At 46.4% G+C, this 18,813-nt stretch overlaps 1 protein-coding gene across 3 annotated transcripts in view; it reads right to left on the reverse strand.

Moving 5' to 3' along the window:
• Positions 1-18,813, reverse strand: part of ZNF341 (zinc finger protein 341) — a gene marked incomplete at both ends in the record, with an annotated part of 52,494 nt that overhangs the window by 21,540 nt on the left and 12,141 nt on the right. For 2 of the 3 annotated variants that reach the window (XM_080716706.1, XM_080716705.1), the window contains 6 exons: positions 2,206-2,414; positions 6,535-6,725; positions 8,535-8,728; positions 10,520-10,610; positions 12,149-12,344; positions 17,622-17,873. In XM_080716706.1, the coding sequence (XP_080572832.1) occupies positions 2,206-2,414; positions 6,535-6,725; positions 8,535-8,728; positions 10,520-10,610; positions 12,149-12,344; positions 17,622-17,873 (1,133 nt within the window). The remainder of the gene's footprint in view (positions 1-2,205; positions 2,415-6,534; positions 6,726-8,534; positions 8,729-10,519; positions 10,611-12,148; positions 12,345-17,621; positions 17,874-18,813) is intronic. The other variant, XM_080716704.1, reaches the window with a different exon arrangement.

Consider the following 18,813-nt stretch of genomic DNA (forward strand, 5'->3'; position numbering starts at 1 on the left):
GAAGGAAGCATTTGTTTAAAAACTTGTCTACCTGAGCAAGACATGCATTATCTCTGAATCCTAGAAGTTACTGGGCTAATAGGTCAGTAGTTTAACTTGTGAGAAGAACTGAAAGGCACTCTAACATAAATGAACAAAGTAGGGGGAGCCCCGTCAGACACCCCTCCTATCTTGAGCAGCTCTGTGCCAAGGCACTGTGTACCTGCTCTGTGGAGCAGCTGCTCCCAAACAGACGTGGGAGGGCAGTGCTTCATGAAGTCAGGACAGTGACACTGGTATCTCTACAGAAAAGGGCCTGGCCAAGGGACCAGAAAACAATCCAGGGGGAAATATGGGACAGGGATGACTAAACATGGAAAACTCCAAAGAGAATGGCCAGATAGTCATTTCAGGATGAAGCGCATGTGGCAATCAGAGCCCTTCATCATTTCTGGCAAAGGGATGGTCTTTTTTTTTGGTACTGAGGATTGAACCCAGACACATTCTACCTCAAAGCCACACCCCCAGCCCTTTTTATTCTTCTGTTATGAAACAAGGTCTCACTAAGTTGCTGAGAGGCTTGCTGCTTTGCTGAGGCTGTCCTCAAAGCTATGATTCTCCTGACCCAGCTTTCCAAGTATTGGGATTACAGGTGTGCACTACCACATCCGGGCTAAAGGCATCATCTTAAAGGCACCATCTTTATGACAGCAACAGAAGACTAAATTGATGGAAACGGTGATCTGGAAAAAACTCTCCCCAAGGAGCGTCTACACTGGAATCATTCCTTGCTCATTCTAGGTGTCAGCACATAGCTTCAACTGTATACCTGCATTTGATAGAGTAAAACAAACAAGTCTTATTTTTATAATCTTTGCTTTTCAATATATTCATTCTTTTTTTCAGTTCTAAGAATTAGTGGACTACTTTAGCGGGGCATGGTGGTACTATTTTAGCTGGGTGTGGTGATACAAGCTTGTAATCCCAGTACTTGGGAGGTTGAGACAGAAGGATCGCAGGTTCAAAGACAGTCTCAGCAAGTAGTGAGACTCTCATCAACCTTGCAAGAACTTTTCAAAATAAAAATAAAATAGGGCTGGGGTTGTAGCTCAGAAGTAGAATGCTCCTAGGCTCAATCCCCAATACCATATACACAAAAAAATGATTAGTGTGTTGTTTTGACCGTACAGTGAGTGGATGAAACCTGAGTTTTCTGATAATAAGATAAAATAATATTTTCATAATTTTCTAGTTTAGGAAAAAACCAAACTTTTTTCATTGCAAAGGAGATACTGGCTTCCCTTTCTAAGGCTTTTTTCTCTGATGTCTGCCAAGCTGAAAATTATATAAAGAGAGGCAACATCATTTCCCTGCCCACATAAATGCTCAGAACCACTCTGCCAGGCTAGAGCCTAGCCTGGAGCACGCCTCCCCAGTCCACCGTGTGTGTGTGTGTGTGTGTGTGTGTGTGTGTGTGTGTGCGCGCGCGCGTGTGTGTAGGTACTGGGGATTGAATCCAAGGGCATTCTACCTCTGAGCCACACCCTCAAACCTTTATTTATTTATTTTTGCAGTCCTGGGGATGGAACCCAGGGGCATTATACCTATATGCCCAGCTGCTCTATTATTTATTTATTTATTTATTTACCTATTGTGGTACTGGGGATTGAATCCAGAGGCATTCTACCTCCAAGCTACACCCTCAGCACGATTTTTTTATTCTTTTATTTTTGAAACAGGATCTCAGTTAAGTTGCGGAGGCCTCACTAAGTAGCTGAGGCTGGCCATGAACCTGAAATCCTTCTTGTCTCAGCCTCCCAAGTACTGGGATTACAAGCCTGCAACACCATGCCCGGCTTTATTTTGAAACAGGGTCTCACTGAATTGCAGAGGTCCTCACTGAGTAGCTGAGGCTGTCTGTGAACTGTGATCCTCCTGTCTAAGCTTCCCAAATGCTGGGATTACAAGCATGTGCCACCATGCCCGGCAGTCTTTTTTCATTTTGAAACAGAGTCTCACTGAGTTCCTGAGGCTGGCCATAAATCTATGAGCCTCCTCTCTCAGCCTCCCAAGTACTGGGATTACAAGCGTGCACCACCATGCCTGGCTTCAGTTTCCCCTTTGAAGTGTCTCACTGGTCTCAGCAGTCAGAACCACCAAGGACACAGACCCTGGGCGCCCTCCCTGCCCAGGGGTGTGGGGAAGAGGAAGAGGGAGGGCACATACTTGTAGACGGTGCTGTCCTTCTTGGGGCTGTGCTGGGGCAGGAGGCTGTGAGAGTACTGGTGCACACCCAGGTCATACAGCGAGGGGAAGTCCTTGCCGCAGAGGTGGCAGCGGTAGCTCAGCTCCTCTTGGTGGCTCTTGATGTGCTCCAGGAATGAGTCGAGCTTGGGGAACATCTGGGCGCAGCTTTTGACCACACATTTGTACACCTTGGGGGAGATGCTGGATAGTGAGGAGACAGAAGGGCCTCCTCTGCTGCCACCCCGTCCTGTGGCACTAGCCTTGAACAACATTGCTGGTAGACAAACTGGTCACCGTTTCCTGCTCTCTACTGGTGGACTCCTGGTTTTATTCTGACTAGAGGGGTCTTTTCTTTTTCAGTTACCTTCCCTCAGACTCTGTGTAGTCTGGTTGTGTGTGTGAAAAATTATACAAGACCTGGAAACACAGTATAAGAATGGAAGTGTGTCTTTTCAAGATCATTCTTGTTTTGTTTTTTTGGTGGAACCAAAACTTAATGAGTTAAGTAAATTTCTGGGGGGAGGCTTTCTACCTCCAGGCTATACTCCCAAACCTATTTTATATTTTATTTGGAAACAGGGTCTCACTAAGTTGCCGAGAGCCTCACTAAGTAACTGAGGCTGGCTTTGAACCCGTGCGATCCTCCTGTCTCAGCCTCCCAAGCGCGGGGATGACAAGCGTGCGCCACCACGCCCGGCCTTCAAGATCATTTTGAAGTAGTCTGAAGTAGCAGGGTTTTTTGTTTGTTTGTTTTGTTTTTCTTGTGGTACTGAGGGTTAAATCTAGGGCATTCTAGCTCCAAGCTACATCCCCAGTCCTATTTTTTTATTATTAATTAATTATTTATTTTGCTGTACTGGGATGGAACCCAGGGGCATTCTACCTCTGAGATACACCACCGGCCCTATTTTTTCTTCTTTATTTTTTAAACAGGGCCTCACTAAGTAGCTATGGCCGTGAGTGCGAGACCCTCCTGTCTCAGCCTCCCAAGGGCTGGGATTGTTTGTGCCAGCCACTAGGCCCGGCCCCCCTGAAGGCTAGCTCACTGGGCAGATCTGGTGGCCTGAACAAGTGTACTTCTAACAAGGACATGAGGTAATGTTGACACCACTGCCAGGGTCCTCACCTTCAGAACCTTTACAAGCCTAAGGCCTCTCCCTCCCTAGGCCATGCAGCTTAGCGTTGGCTAGTTACTACTGACTTAGACCAGACTCGTAAACACTGCCCTCACACAGTGATTTCTGTCAGGTAGAAAAGACAACGACAAAGGTCATACGTGCTCTTGCCCTGGATGTTATCAGTCTGGCTTTGGTATTCCTTTTTCATGGACAATGACATCTAGGTAGCCCTAGATAGTTATGTCTTGTGTTCTCATTTAAACTAACTGGCTTTCTTATCCTTCCAGCTCCTTCACTAATGAGTTAAGTAAAATTCTGACTCATGTTCAAAGGCTCATTGGTATGTTTTTAGCTTTTTTCTTGGTGATGGTACTAGGAATGGAACCCCATTCTATCTGTGGCCTATAAACCCGGATCTACTTTATTTTCTATTTGAAAACAGAGTCTCACTAAATTGCTGAGAAACTCACTAAGTTGCTAAGGATGGTTTTGAACCTGTGATCCTCCTGTCTCAGCCTCCCAAATACTGGGATTATAAGCAATTGCCACTACACCTGATTTGTTTTGAACATTTAAAAAATTATAATTGATAAGTAGCACATATTTCTTGGGTATGTACACAGTATCACATACTCTTCCTAACAAAATGAACCCCAATGTAGCTCAGAGCTACATCATGCACAGTTAAAACACTTGATCAGCCAGGTGTAGTAGTGCACACTTGTAATACCAATACCTGGGAGGCAGAGACAGAAAGGATTGTAGGTCCAAGAACAGCCTCAGAAAATAGTGAGACTCTCATTAATGTAGTGAGACTCTTCAAAATAAAAATAAAATAAAATAGGGCTGGGGCGCACTTTGGAGGTAGAATGTCTCTGGATTCAATCCCCAGTGCCACAAAAACAAAACAAAACACCTGATTCTTCCAGGTGTGGCAGTATATGCCTATAAGCCCCAGCTACTCAGGAGAATGACTAGGGCAGCCCAACAACTCGGTAAAATCCTGTTGCCAAGAAAAAATACTATTGGAACCAGAGTTTGAACCCAGGGGCATTCTACTTTGGAGATATTCTTTATTTCGATATAAGGTCTCACTAAGTTGTGGAGGGCCTCATTAAGTAGCTGATACTGGTCATGAACTTGCGATCCTCCTGTCTCAGCCTCCCCAAGTACTGGGATTATAAGTGTTGCCCTACCTTGCCAAGAGAGCCAAATTAAAATGTGTGTATGTGTGTGAATACAGGAAGATTGTAGGTTTGAAGCCAGCCCCGGCAATTTAGCGAGAGCTTGTTTACAAATAATAAACAAAATAGGGTTAGCAGTGTAGCTTGGAGTCCCTGTACCCAAAAAAAAAAAAAAAAAAAAAAAAAAAAAGCTGGGCATGGTGGCACATGCTTGTAATCCCAGCATTTGGGAGGCTGAGACAGGAGATCTAGGTTTGTGGCCAGCCTCAGCTGCTTAGTAAGGCCCTTTGCAACTCTGTTTCAAAATAAAGAATAAAAAATAGGGCTGGGGGGTATAGCTCAGAGATAGCATGCTTCTGGGTACCATCCCCAGTACTGGAAAAAAAAAAAAAGTTTCCATTTCTCATGAATAATCTGATGACTGGCTTGCCTCTTAGAGTGACTGCCATCCCAGAACTGCAAAGTGGGTCATAGTAGAGGACAAAGTCTAGGATGGGGACAGCCAGAGCTAAAAGACAGAGAGCCCTTGATGATGGGTTGATCAACTAGAGCTGCCCTGCCTCAGGCCTCTTGATATGTGAGATGGTAAACTTCTCAACTGCTTAAGCCAATTGAAGGCAAAGGTGCTAGGATTTGCCCCTACAGTAAGTTAACTTAATTCCACAGGCCTGCTAGGAATCACTTCTAAAGAAAAAGCATTCTGAGCTGGGCATGACGACGCATGCCTGTAATCTCAGTACTTGGGAGGCTGAGACAGGTGGATCACAGGTTCAAACCCAGCCTCAAAACCCACCTTAGCCAAATCCTCAGCAACTTGGTGAGATCCTATTTCCAAATAAAAAATAAAATAGGATTGGGGGTATAGCTCAGAGGTAGAATAGCCCTGCATTCAATCCCCATTACCACAAAAATTAAGATAAATAATTAAATAATTGTGAATGTATTAATATATTACTTGAAGAATAATAATGATAATAAGCTGAGAAAGAAGGATCAATTTCAAGGCCAACCGCAGCAACTTAACAAGACCCTGTTTCAAAATAAAAAATAGCTGGGTGTGGTGGCGCATGCTTGTAATCCCAGCATTCGGGAGGCTGAGACCGGAGGATGGCAGTTAGTGGACAGCCTCAGCTACTTAGGTCCTCTGCAACTTAGTGAGACCCGGTTTCAAAATAAAGAAAAAAAATAGGGCAAGGGATGTAGCTCGGAGGTTGAATGCCCCTGGGTTCCATCCCCAGACCCGCAAAATAAATAAATAAATAAATAAATAATATAATAAGATAAAAACTGGGCATAGTAATGCCTGTAATTAAAACAGGAGGATTCTAAGTTTGAGGCCAGCCTCAGGAGCTTAGCAAGACTCTCAGTAACCTAGTGAGGCCCTGTTTCGGAAAGAAAAAACTATGCCTGTAATCCCAGTGTTTGGGAGACTGAGACAGAAGATTTCAGGTTCAAAGCCAGCCGTAGCAACTTAGTGAGTCCTTTAGAATTTAGTGAGATTCTGTTTCCTGATAAAAATAAAATTGGAGCCGGGCGTGGTGGTACATGCTTGTAATCCTAGCATTTGGGAGGATCCAGGTTCACGGACAGCCTCAGCTACTACTTAGTGAGGCCCTATGCAAGTCAGTGAGACCCTGTTTCAAAATAAAGAACACAAAATAGGGCTGGGGATATAGCTTTGAGGTATAATGCCCCTGGGTTCCATCCCCAGTACCACAAAAATAAATAAATAAAGCCAGGTATGGTGGCACATGCTTGTAATCCCCACACTTGGGAGGCTGAGGCCGGAGGATTGCGCAGGTTCAAAGCCAGCCTCAGCTGGTTTAAGAGACTCTGTTTCCAAATAAAATAAAATATAAGTCTGGGAGTGTAGAAGGGCCCTGGGTTCCATCCCCAGTCCCACCAATCAATCAGTCAATCAATCTGAAAAGCACTTCAGGAGCCCCACACCTGCCAGGCTCACCGTGCTGGTCGCCTGCCACCCACTGCCACCCGCTGCCACCTACCTGCTCATGCTTGTGCTGGGTCATGTGGGACTTGAGCTGGAAGTAGGTGCTGAACTTGTTGGGGCAAAACTGGCACAGGTAGGAGCTGTCGATGAGGACCACCTGCCTGGGCTCCAGCTTGTCCCCTGCGTCCTCAACTGCTGTGGGCAAGGCTGGCGGCTGCGGTGTGCTAGACAGGGCCTGGCCCAGCCCTACGGGGAGAGCCAGGGAAGGAAGTCACCGAGAAGGGCCAGGGAAGGGTCAATACCAGGAGCCAGGCTGCTCGGGAGAGGCACAGAACACCTACTGTGCGCTTCTGTGCTCACCCTGCCGTCTGCTGTGTGCACATGTGGGCACTGGGCTCACAGGGCTACACTGATTCAGTGGTGTGTATCTGTACAGCCAGTCCAGAGGCCAAAAGATCAAAATTCTAACATTCAGATTGTTAAACAACACCTTAGGCTCCCCTCCCTGGCCTGCACCTCACTCACCATAGACTTCTTATTTGTTTAAAACTCCCAGCTGGGCTGGATGTGGTGGTGCATGCCTGTAATATCAGTATTTTGGAGGCTGAGACAGGAGAATCACAGGTTCAGAGCCAGCTTCAGCAATTTAGTGATACCCTATTTGCAAATAAAAAATAATACAGGGGCCGGGCGTGGTGGCACACGCTTGTAATCCCCACGCTTGGGAGGCGGAGACAGGAGGATCATGCAGGTTCGAAGCCAGCTGCGCTGGTTTAAGAGACCCTGTTTCCAAATAAAAAAAGTATAAAAAATAGGTCTGGGAGTGTAACCCGAAGGTAGAAGGGTTTCCAGGAACCCCAGTACCACATAAATAAATAAATAAATAAATAAATAAATAAATAAATAAATAAATGGAGTTACTCTTGACTTAAAAAAAATAATAATACTACAGGGCTCGGGGTATAGCTCAAAGTAGAATGTTCCTGGGCTTAATCCAAGAAAGAAAGAGAAAGAGAGGGAGAAAGAGATAGAGAAAAGCCGGGCATGGTGGCACAGGCTTGATCCCAGGATTTGGGAGGCAGAGACTGGAGGATCATGGTTCGGTTCAAGGACAGTCTCAGCTACTTAGTGAGGCCCTCTGCAACTTATTGAGACAGTTTCAAAATAAAGAATAAAAAAAAGGGCTGGGGATATAGCTTAGAGGTAGAAGGCTCCTGGGTTCAATCTCCAGTTCTGTAAAAATAACAACAAAAAAATAAACAAAAATAGAAAATAATAACTCTAAGCCTGACATAGTGGCACATACCTGTAATCCTAGTATTTGGGAGGCAGAGATTTGAGAACATACTCAGTACCTTAGCAAGACCCTGTTTCAAAACAAAAAATAAAAAGGAATAGGAGGTAGAAGACCTCTGCATTCAGCTGGGTGTGGTGGCACACACTTGTAATCCTAGTACTTGGGAGGCTGAGACAGGAAGATTGCAGATTCGTGGACAGCTCAGCTACTTAGCCCTCTAGAATTTAGTGAGAATCTATTTCAAAATAAAGAATAAGAAACAGTGCTGGAACTGGGCATGGTGGCACATGCTTATAATCCCAGTACCTGGGAGGCTGAGATTGAAGGATTATAGGTTTCCCGACAGCCTCAGCTACTTAGTGAGTCCCTTTTATTGTTTAAAATAAAGAATAAAAATAGGGTTAGGGGTATAACTCGGAGGTTAAAATGCCCCTGGGTTCAATCCCCAGTACAAACAAACAAGCCTTCTGCAAACTCCAGTACCACAAAAAAAGAAAAAAGAAAAGACAATGAATTCTGAGGTAGGATCCAGACTCAGCAAAAAAAGATAGGAAACTAGTTAGGAATGTCTGCCATGGCACAATCTTAAAGCAATGCCACACACATTGTGTATTTGGCATGATCCCTGCTATCCTATGTCCCATTTTATAAAGTAGACTAAAGCCCCAGAGATCAGGAGACTGCTCAAGGTCACAGAGCTAGTCATAAAAGCTCGAAACAGAGGCTGTGGGGAGAGCTGACCTCCCGCTTCCACCCACCTGTGTTTTCCTCATCCTCTTGTCTGCTGGGGTTCAAGGCCATGACTTGTACAGTCACAGAGTTGCGAGAAACGGTGCCACCACTGCGCCCTGGAGGCCACACCTTGTGGGTCTGCATGTGTTTCTTGACATTTGACTTCTGGGCAAAAGCACGGCCACACGCAATGCACTGGAAGGGCTTCTCGCCAGTGTGACTATGGAAAACAAAGCTTGTTAGTGTCCTTGTGGGACGCAGCCTCTGCCCAGGAACTCATAGCCACCAGGAAGGCCCAGAGGAATATGCCAGATGCTGCTGGCGACCATTCCAACACCACAGGGACATGTCCTATCACCAAGGCAGGAAGACCAAAAGGAGAAAGATCCTGGGCATGCATGCATTCATTTTTTTGTGCTGGGGATTGAACCCAGGGGCATTCTACCTCCAAGCTACACTCCCAGCCCTATATTATTTTTATTTGCAAACACAGTCTTGCTAAGTAACCAAATGCCTCACTAAGTTGCTCAGGCTTACCTTGAACAAGCTATCCACCATTTCAGCCTCCCAAGCACTGGGATTACAGTTGTGCACCACAATGCCTAGCTTCTTGGACTTTGGATCATGGTGCTGAACTGCCAATCAACCATCCCTGGAACTGACCTTCCCCAGGGCCACAGTAAACTATGAGAGCAAAAGCCTCTCAATTGTTCCAGCCCATGAACACCAGACTGTGTTACTTCAAGGTGAGGACATCCTAGTTGCAGCACCTCAGCTCCTGTCACTAGTTGACTTTTTTTTTTTTTTTTTTTTTTTTCCAGAAATGGGGATTGAACTCCTGGGGGTAATTCTAACTCCAGGCTACACCCCCAGCCCTATTTTTTATTCTTTATTTTGAAACAGGGTCTCACTAAGTTGTAGAGGGCCTAAGTAGCTGAGGCTGGGAGCAATCCCAAGTACTGGGATTATAAGGGTGCACCACCATGCTCAGCTTACTATTTAACATTTTTCTTCCACTTAACTATTTATTTTTTTGTTTCCTGGAATATGTAAAGATTATTTTATTAACTATGGTTTTTAAAGCTTTAGTCACATTTGAAATGAAGTTTCCTATTGTTACTAGATATGGAAAACCACTTTCATAAATGCCAAGTAACCAGCCAGGTGTGGTAGAGCATGCTTGCAATCCTAGTACTTGAGAGACTGAGAGAGGAGGATTTGGGTCCCAGTTCGTGGCCAGCCTCAGCTACTTAGTAAGGCTCTCCGCAACTTAGCAAGACCTTGTTTCAAAATAAAGTATAAGCCGGGCGTGGTGGCGCACGCTTGTAATCCCAGCTTTCGGGAGGCTGAGACCTGGAGGATCGTGGTTCGCGGACAGCCTCAGCTACTTAGTGAGGCCCTCTGCAACTCAGTGAGACCCGGTTTCAAAATAAAGAATACAAAATAGGGGAGGGGGGGTATAGCTCGGAGGTAGAATGCCCCTGGGTTCCATCCCTAGGAATGCAAAAATTAATTAATTTTTGTAGCCAGGTGTAGTGGTGCACATCTCTAATCCCAGTAGGAAGGCACGCTTATAATCCCAGTATCCCAGTAGTCAGGTTTGGTGGCACACACCTGTTATCTTAGTACTTTGGAGACTGAGACAGGTTCAAGGTCAGCCTCAGCAACTTAGTGAAGGCCTTGGAATGTATCTCAGAGGTAAAATGCCCCTGGGTCAATCCCTCCTAACACACACAGCCTCACACATCTGTGAAGCTCCTCTCAGTTCAAGGACATTTCCTCTCACTCCTCCAAACCACTCTGACCTTCCCTGTCACCTGTCACGGTGGCAACTCTTCCACCAGTCCTGAGAGAAAAGGGGGAAAACACCCTGGTCGGGACTGCAAGTTTAATACCATGGCATCACAGAAGGACCCTGGCTACCACCCGGGACAGGAGGCGAGAAGATAGACGTGCTAGCTCGGCAAGTGGGACCCACAGCCAGGGCCCAGGGCCACCTGCCCTGCCCAACCTTCTGATGTGCTGCTGCAGATCGAAGTTTTTGGTGAAAGTCTTGTCACAGTAGGAACACTTGAGTTTCTGAGCCTTTGGCTTCCCTGCAGCTGAAAGACAAAGTGGGGGGAAGAGATAGTGAGACTGTGGGCACAGCTGAGCAGAGCCACTCAATCCCCTGCACCCCGGGAAAACTACATCCATGCACAGGCAGGGCGCGAGCCTGGGAGCGCTTCTCCAGGCCCAGGAGGAGAACTTAGCACAGGCTCTGGCTGGAAAAACAGGATGAGACCTCAGGGGCTCTCCTGTGCCCCAAGACTGAAGCCAGCCTCTCTGCTACGGCCTCCAGCACCCGGGTCCTCTGCCTCCTGCTATTAGCATCATTCCCTCCAGCCAGCTGCAGCAGCCTCTGTTTCAACCCTGGAAGACCTCAAGCATGGTCCCACCACAATGCCTGTGCACCTGCAGGTCCCTCTGGCATGGAATGCTCATCCCTCTGATACCCACAGGCTGCTTCCTTCTCCCCCTCAGATGAGTTCCTACCATCATTTCTAGCCTCTCTGTAAAGCTCCTTCCTGGAGCAGTTCATAAATGTTTATTTCCTGTTTCTCTCTCATTGAACTGTGAGTAAGTAAGAACAGAAGGAATCATGGACCGGAACATGTCGCAGATCCCCAGTGCCTGGCACGGAGCCCGACACACAAGTTCAACCACACATTTGTGGAAGGAAAGAAAAGAGGTAGTGAATGACTAGGAAGTCCCTGAAAAATTCTCAGTTGTCTCTTCCCTCCATCTACCTCCTGCCTGGCGCTGCCCCATACTTAGCATATCTAACGGGGCAGCAGATGCTGCCTCTTAACTGACCGATAGTCACTCTCCCCTTCTTCTTCCTCACAACTCCCTTACATAATGAGAGTAGCCAGTGTTCTTGGCTAAACAGACATTTCCCAGCTTCCTTTGCAGCTAGGCCATGGAACTAAGTTCTCACCAATTAGATGTAAGCAAAAGTTTCATACAGAACTTCTGGAAGCTGGGAGGTACCCCTTTTTTTACCCTTCCTTTCTTCCTCCTTCTTACTGCCTGGAATATGAAATTGATGACTGGAGCTCCAGGAGCCATCTTAGATGATGAGGCACCCTGATAAATGAAGCCATGCTCTGGGGATAGAGGAACAGAAAGACGGAAGATATGTGGGTGCCTGGTGACCATGTCTCACAATCCCCAGACTGCCTGCTTCTGGTCTTGTTCTACATAGGACAGAAACAAAATTCTAGCATTTTATTTTATTTATTTTTATGGTACTAAACATTGAACCCAGGGGCATTCTACCTCTGTGCTAAACCCCTAGCTCTATTTTATTTTTTATTTTGAAACAGGCTCTCACTAAGTTGCAGAGGGCCTCTCTAAGTTTCCAAGGCTGGCCACAAACCTGTGATACTCCTGTCTCAGCCTCCCAAATTCTGGGATTACAAGCGTGCGCAATCATGCCTGGCTAAAATTCAAGCATATGAAGTTACTGTTGTTTTAGATTTTCTATTACATGCAACCAAACTGAACCCTAGCCATCACACATGGGCAGACCAGAACCAAGGAGCCTGTGGATAGGCCAATACCAAGGAAAGCAGCCCGTGACCGGCTGCGGGCCTACCTTCTGGGAGTCCACTGGCACCTTTGGCCCGTCTGGTCTTCAGCGTTGGTGGGGAGTCAAAGGTGGTCACTGTGCCCCCGGGAGCACTGGGCATAGGGACACTGGGGTTTGGTCCTTTCGGTTTGAACCCCTGTTTGCCAGGGCTGTACACTGGGGGCGTGGGGTACACTGCAGCCTCCACACACTGGTTTGGCACCTAGAAGGACAGCATGTTGGGAGAGCCTGGGAGGGGAACAGGAGCGCTTCCAGCCTCCCTCACACCACAGCCCTCCACCAGGCTCAGCCACCCCAGAGCCTCCAGGCCCTGGGTACGTCACAAGGCCAGTGGGTCAGAAGCAGCTTTGGAGACCGGCGGCATGCAGTCAAATCGCGACTCTGCTACTTACTACCTATGTGACCCTTGGGATTTATTCTTTTGTTTTGTTTTGTTCTATGGATTGAACCCAGAGGCATTCTATTTCCAAGCTACACCCCCAGCTCTAATTTTTATTTCTTATTTGGAAACAGGGTCTTGCTAGTTGCTGAGCGCCTTGCTAAGTTGCTGAGGCTGGCTTCGAACCTGCAATCCTCCTGTCTCAGCCTCCCAAGCACTGGAATTACAGGTGTGCATCACTATGCCCAGCTGACACTTGTGTTTTTAATCTCTGTCTTATGATGTCTAGTGATAAGATGGAACTAATCACAGCACCCTCCCATAGGGCTGCCGTAAGGATTAAAAGGAGCAGCAAGTGGAGAGCTTAGAACAGCGGCTGCTGTATGGTAAGCACTCCATCAACAAGAGCTGTGCTATTGCACTTTACTCTCAGTAAAAGTCTGCTAGCATGAGAACCGGAAGCCAGAGGATGAGTCGATGCCTCACACTCCACCAATGCCTTGTGGCAGCTTCCCTCACCAGAGCTGACGCCGACGCCACAGACAGCTGCCCAGAGAAGCCTGAGCCAGCGGAACTTAGCGAATGTGAGTGTAGACTGTGACACTGGGGCCTTGTGCAAACTCACGTATTCACCATTCATTGGTATTTCCGGGCTGTCCTGTCTAAAATATCACTTCCTATTCTAGTTTGCTTTATTTCTCTCCTCAGACTTATCATTATCTAAAGTTGCATATTTTGGGGCAACCCTCTCAGGTCCCCTCCCCTGTGCGGGAGGCCCTACTCTCTCTCGGTGACTGTGATTTGTATGGGCATTAGACACTGGTGGCCATGCAGTTGCTGGCATTTGGTTTGGGCTACTCCCAGATAATGCCAAAATCGCCTGCCGGCTCACAATGTTTGCCACTATTCAAAAGGGTATTATACTTCTACTCTTTTCTGGCTTAAAATAAATTCTGAGCTGGGTGTGGTGCAGCATGCCTGTAATTCCAGTACTTCGGAGGCTTGAAACAGGAAAAATTAAGGTTCGAGGACAGGCTCAGCAACCTAGAAAGATCCTGTTCCAAAATAAAAAAATAGGGCTAGGGTGTAGCTTGGAATAAAAAGCCCCTGGGTTCAAACCCCAGTATCACACACACACACATCTATACCCTCACACAATAAATGAATAAATAAAATTGCATAGTTTACCTATTTATATTGTCTATTATCTAATTAGTTCCACAAAGTAAGGATTTTTTTTTTCTTTTTGCAGTACTGAGGATTGAACTCAGGGGCACTCTGTCACTGACCTACATACATCCCTCACCTCCTCCACGGGTGTGTGTGTGTGTGTGTGTGTGTGTGTGTGTGTGTGTGTGTAGTACTGGGGGCTGAAGACAGGGACATTCGACCTCTGAGCTACATCTCAGCCATTTAGTTTTGTTGTTTCTTTGGAAATAGGGTTTCTCTAGGTTGCTGAGAATCTTGCCATGTTGCTGAGCCTGTCCTTGAACCTGTGATCTTCCCCAAAACTAGGATTCTAGGTGTGTGCCAACATACCTGGCCATTCCCAGTCATGTGTTGGGGGGGGGGGTCAGTGGGGGCTGAACTTAGGGGCACTGTACCTCTGAGCATGTCCCCAGCCATATATATATATATATATATATATATATATATATATATATATATATATATATTTATTTATTTATTTATTGTGGTACTAGGAATGGAACCCAGGGGCATTCTACCTCTGAGCTACACCCACAGCCCTATTTTATTATTTTGTTTTTGAAACGGTCTCACAAAGTTGCAGAGGGCCTCACTAAGTTGCTGAGGCTGGATGCAAACCTGCAATCCTCCTGTCTCAGTCTCCCAAGTACTGGGATTACAAGCACAAGCCACCATGCCCAGCTTTTCAGCCATTTAAGTATGTATTTATTTATTTATTTATTATTTTTGTGTGTGTGGTACTAGGAATGGAACCCAGGGGCATTCTACCTCCAAGCAATACCTACTATTTTTTTCTTTTATATTGAAATAGGGTCTCTTAAGCCAGGCATAGTGGCACACGCTTATAATACCAGTAATTGGGAGGCTGAGACAGGAAATCACTGTTCAAGAACAGTCTCAGCTATATAGGTCCTCTGCAACTTAGTGAGAACTTGTTTCATAATAAAAAATAAAAAATAGGGCTGGGAGTGTAGCTCAGAGGTAGAATGTCCCTGGGTTCGATCCCTAGTACTGGGGGGGGGGGGCAAGCCAGGCATGGTGGTGCACAAAGGATCGCGGTTCATGGACAGCCTCAGCTACTTAGTGAACCCCTTTACAACTCAGTGAAACCCTGTTTCAAAATAATGAATTAAAAAATAGGGCTGGGGGTGTAGCTTGGAGGTAGAATGCCCCTGGGTTCCATCCCCAGTACTGCCAAAAAAATAAAAAACAACTAAAAACAAAAACAAAATAAAAAGAATAGAATCAAAACAGGCATGCTTATAATCCCAGCATTCAGGAGACTGAGACAGAAGGATCTTGGTTCACAACCAGCCTCAGCTACTTGGTGTGGCTCTTTGCAACTCAGTGAGACCCTGTTTCAAAATAAAGAATAAGCCAGGCGTGGTGGCGCACGCCTGTAATCCCTGTGCTTGGGAGGCGGAGACAGGAGGATCACGCAGGTTCGAAGCCAGCCGCGCTGGCTTAAGAGACCCTGTTTCCAAATAAAAATAATAAAAATATAAAATAGGTCTGGGGGTGTAGCCTGGAGGTAGAAGGGCTTCCAGGAACCCCAGTACCACCAAAAAAAAAAAAAAAAAAAAAAGGATAAAAAATAGGGCTGGGTGTATAGCTCAGAGGTAGAATGCCCCTGGGTTCCATCCCTGGTACCACAAAAAAAAAAAAAAAAAAAAAAAAAAGAACAAATAAAATAGGAGTGGGAATGTAGCTTGGAGGTAGAATGTCCCTGGGTTCAATCCCTGGTACCAAAATAAATAAATAAATAAATACTACTGGGCTTGGGATATAGCTCAGTGCTAGAACACATGCTTAGTAGGCATGAGGACTTGGGTTCCATCACTCCAAGAATTCCTGAGCAATCACATGACTGCCACTGAATTGGGATCTTTGTGTGTGTGTGTGTGTGGTACTGGGGATGGAATCCAGGGGCATTCTACCTTTGGGCTACATCCCCAGGCCCTATAATTTTATTCTTTACTTTGAAACAGGGTCTCACTGAGTTGCAAAGGGCCTCACTAAGCAGCTGAGGCTGTCCTCAAACCGCGATCCTCCTGTCTTAGCCTCCCAAATGCTGGGATTATAAGCGTGCGCCACCATGCTGGGCTGGGATATCATTATTTTGACAGCCCTGGAAGAGGAGTTTCTAGTTTAGAAGAAAAGACACTAAGGTCAGTGTTCAATCTGTGTGTGTGTGTGTGTGTAGGTGGGGGGGCTTACAGGGGATTGAACCCGGGGGAATTCTACATCTGAGCTACACCTCTAGCTCTATTTTATTTTTATCTTGAAACAGGGTCTCACTAGGTTGACGAGAGTCTCCTACTTGCTGAGGCTGTTCTTGAACCTTGGATCCTCCTGTCTCAGCCTCCTAAGTACTGGGATTATAAGTGTGTGCTACCACACTTGGTTAAGAGTGCCCAATTTAGCCGGGTGTGGTGGCGCACGCTTGTAATCCCATGCTTGGGAGGTGGAGACAGGAAGATTGTGCAGGTTCAAAGCCAGCCATGCTGGCTTAAGAGACCCAGTTTCCAAATAAAAAAGTATAAAAATTAGTTCTGGGAATACAGCCCGGAGGTAGAAGGGTTTCCAGGAACCCCAGTACCACCAAAAAATATAAATAAATAAATATAAAAAGTAAAATAATTAAGCCAGGCATGATGGCACAAGCTTGTAATCTCAGTATTTGGGAGGCTAAGACAGGACGATCAGAGGTTCACAGCCAGCCTCATCTACTTAGTGAGGCCCTCCACAACTTTAGTGAGACCCTGTTTCAAAATAAAGAATACAAAATAGGGCTAAGGTAGAGTTAAGAGGTAGAATACCCCGAATTCAATCCCCAGTACCACAAAAAATATAAATAAATAAGCCAAAAATAATTAAATAAAACAAAAAGGGAGTGTAGCTTGGAGGAAGAATGCCTCTGGTTTAAATCCTAAGTACCACTTAAAAAAAAAAAAAGTGGCAGACAGGTGTGGTGGTACACACTTGTAATACCAGCATTTGGGAGGCTGAGACTGGAGGATCACGGTTCACAGACAGCCTAAGCTACTTAGTAAGGCACCTGTAACTTAGTGAGACCTTGTTTCAAAATAAAGAATAAAAAATAGGGCAGGGGGTATACCCTGGGTTCCATCCCCAGACACACACACACACACACACACACACACACACACACACACACACACACACACACAAAGTGGAATCTATTCCCTACCCACTGCATCTAAGCTGGGCTTGTGCCCTCTTTTGGCTTGTAGAAGTGACACTTAAGCTTCAAGAAGGTGAAAGCATTTCTGCTTGTACTTTTCACCTTCACCACAGCCATGAAAGCCTGTGGGAGGCTAAAAGCACGCGGAGCAGAGCAGAGGGATCATCTTGTCCCAGCCCAGGCCATGCTAGAACAGCTGACAGCTAGCCCATGGGCAGACACCTGGGAAAGCCCAGCCAAGATCAGCAGAGGTGCACAGCCAAGCACTATAAGCACACAAACAATAAACACCTTTTGCCTTATGCCACTGAGGTCTTATGAATATTTCTTATACAGCAATAGCTAACTGATATACAGAGCTTGTTAAAGATTATATGACACTGACCATTTTGGGAACCTTTTCCCCAAAGGCAAGGACTCACTGACTGTTCTGACCTTTACCTGAAGGTAGCTCATGTCTCTATGACAACCTCTACCTCATCCCACTTTCTTCTGGTTAGCATTTTACAGCTGGAGGTGTGATGCTTTGAGTAAAGTCCTTCTCTCCATGATGCCATACATTCAATGAGGGCTGAGGCTGGCTCTGGTTGAGCTGCCGGTGGCACCCCCAGCACAATGCCTGGCACAGCCAGGAAGTGGCTATGACCACGACCAGCTCCCCTCCACCAGGGCCTGCCTCTGCTCACCTCCAGCGGGGGGTAGGGCTGCATCCCGAGCGCTTGGATCTCCACTGCTCCACTCCCGGCCAGGGGCGCAGTGGCACTGTACACCTCCACCACACCATTGCCACCAGGGTTGGGACGCCCGGGGGGACCCAGGCTCTGGGGTGGGGGTGGCGGGGGCTGGGGAGGTGGGGGTGGGGGTAGAGGTGGAGGAGGTGGCGGAGGTGGCGGAGGCTGGGTGAGGTAGTTAGGCACAGAATGCATGTTCAGGCTGCTCTGAAATCAGAAGAGAAAATTAAAGCATTAGAGCTTCTGGCTATCAGCTGTCTTAGTCATCAGCATGGAAGGACTTTCACCTTGGCCAGCAGCTTGGAGGACATGGCTGAGAGGGCACAGGGGAAAACGGTCCTGGGAGAATGCTGAGGGGCGTCAGCTTGCGCTGGTGTCTCTTCTATGAAAATGAGTAAAACCGGCCAAGCCTTTGCAAATAGGAGGTTTAATGTTGTCCTTTAAGAAGGGCTTGTTTAAGCCGGGTGTGGTGGAGCACGCTTGTAATCCCAGCATTCGGGAGGCTGAGACAGGAGGAACTCGGTTCACAGACAGCCTCAGCTACTTAGGGAGGTCCTCTGCAACTTAGTGAGACCCTGTTTCAAAATGAAAACTAAAAAATAGGGGAGGGGGTGTAGCTCGGAGGTCAAAAGCCCTGGGTTCCATCCCCAGCACCACAATAAAATAAATAAATAAATAAATAAATAAATAAATCAGAGAAGCTGGGCATGGTAGCACCATGCCTGTAGTCTCAGTATTTGGGAGGCTGAGACAAGAGGATTTCAGGTTTGAGGACAGCCTGAGCAAGTAGTGAAGTCCTCCACAACTTAGTGAGACCCTATTTCAAAATAAAGAATAAAAACTAGGGCTGGGGGTATAGCTCAGAGGTAGAATCCCCCTGGGTTTTATCCCCAGTACCACACACACACAAAAAAAAACCAAAACAACAACAACAAAAGGGCTGGAGGTGTAGCTCAGAGGTAGAATGCCCCTGGGTTCCATCCCCAGTACAACAAAATAAAAAATTAAAAAATTAAAAGTTTATAAAATGACCCTAGATTACATCCCCAGTGACACACACACACACACACACACACACACACACACACACACACACACACACGACTGGGGATGTAGCTCAGAGATAGAAGGCCCCTCGGTTCCATCT

Source organism: Muscardinus avellanarius (genome assembly GCF_963383645.1).
Source record: "Muscardinus avellanarius genome assembly, chromosome: 19".
Taxonomy (NCBI): Eukaryota; Metazoa; Chordata; class Mammalia; order Rodentia; family Gliridae; genus Muscardinus; species Muscardinus avellanarius.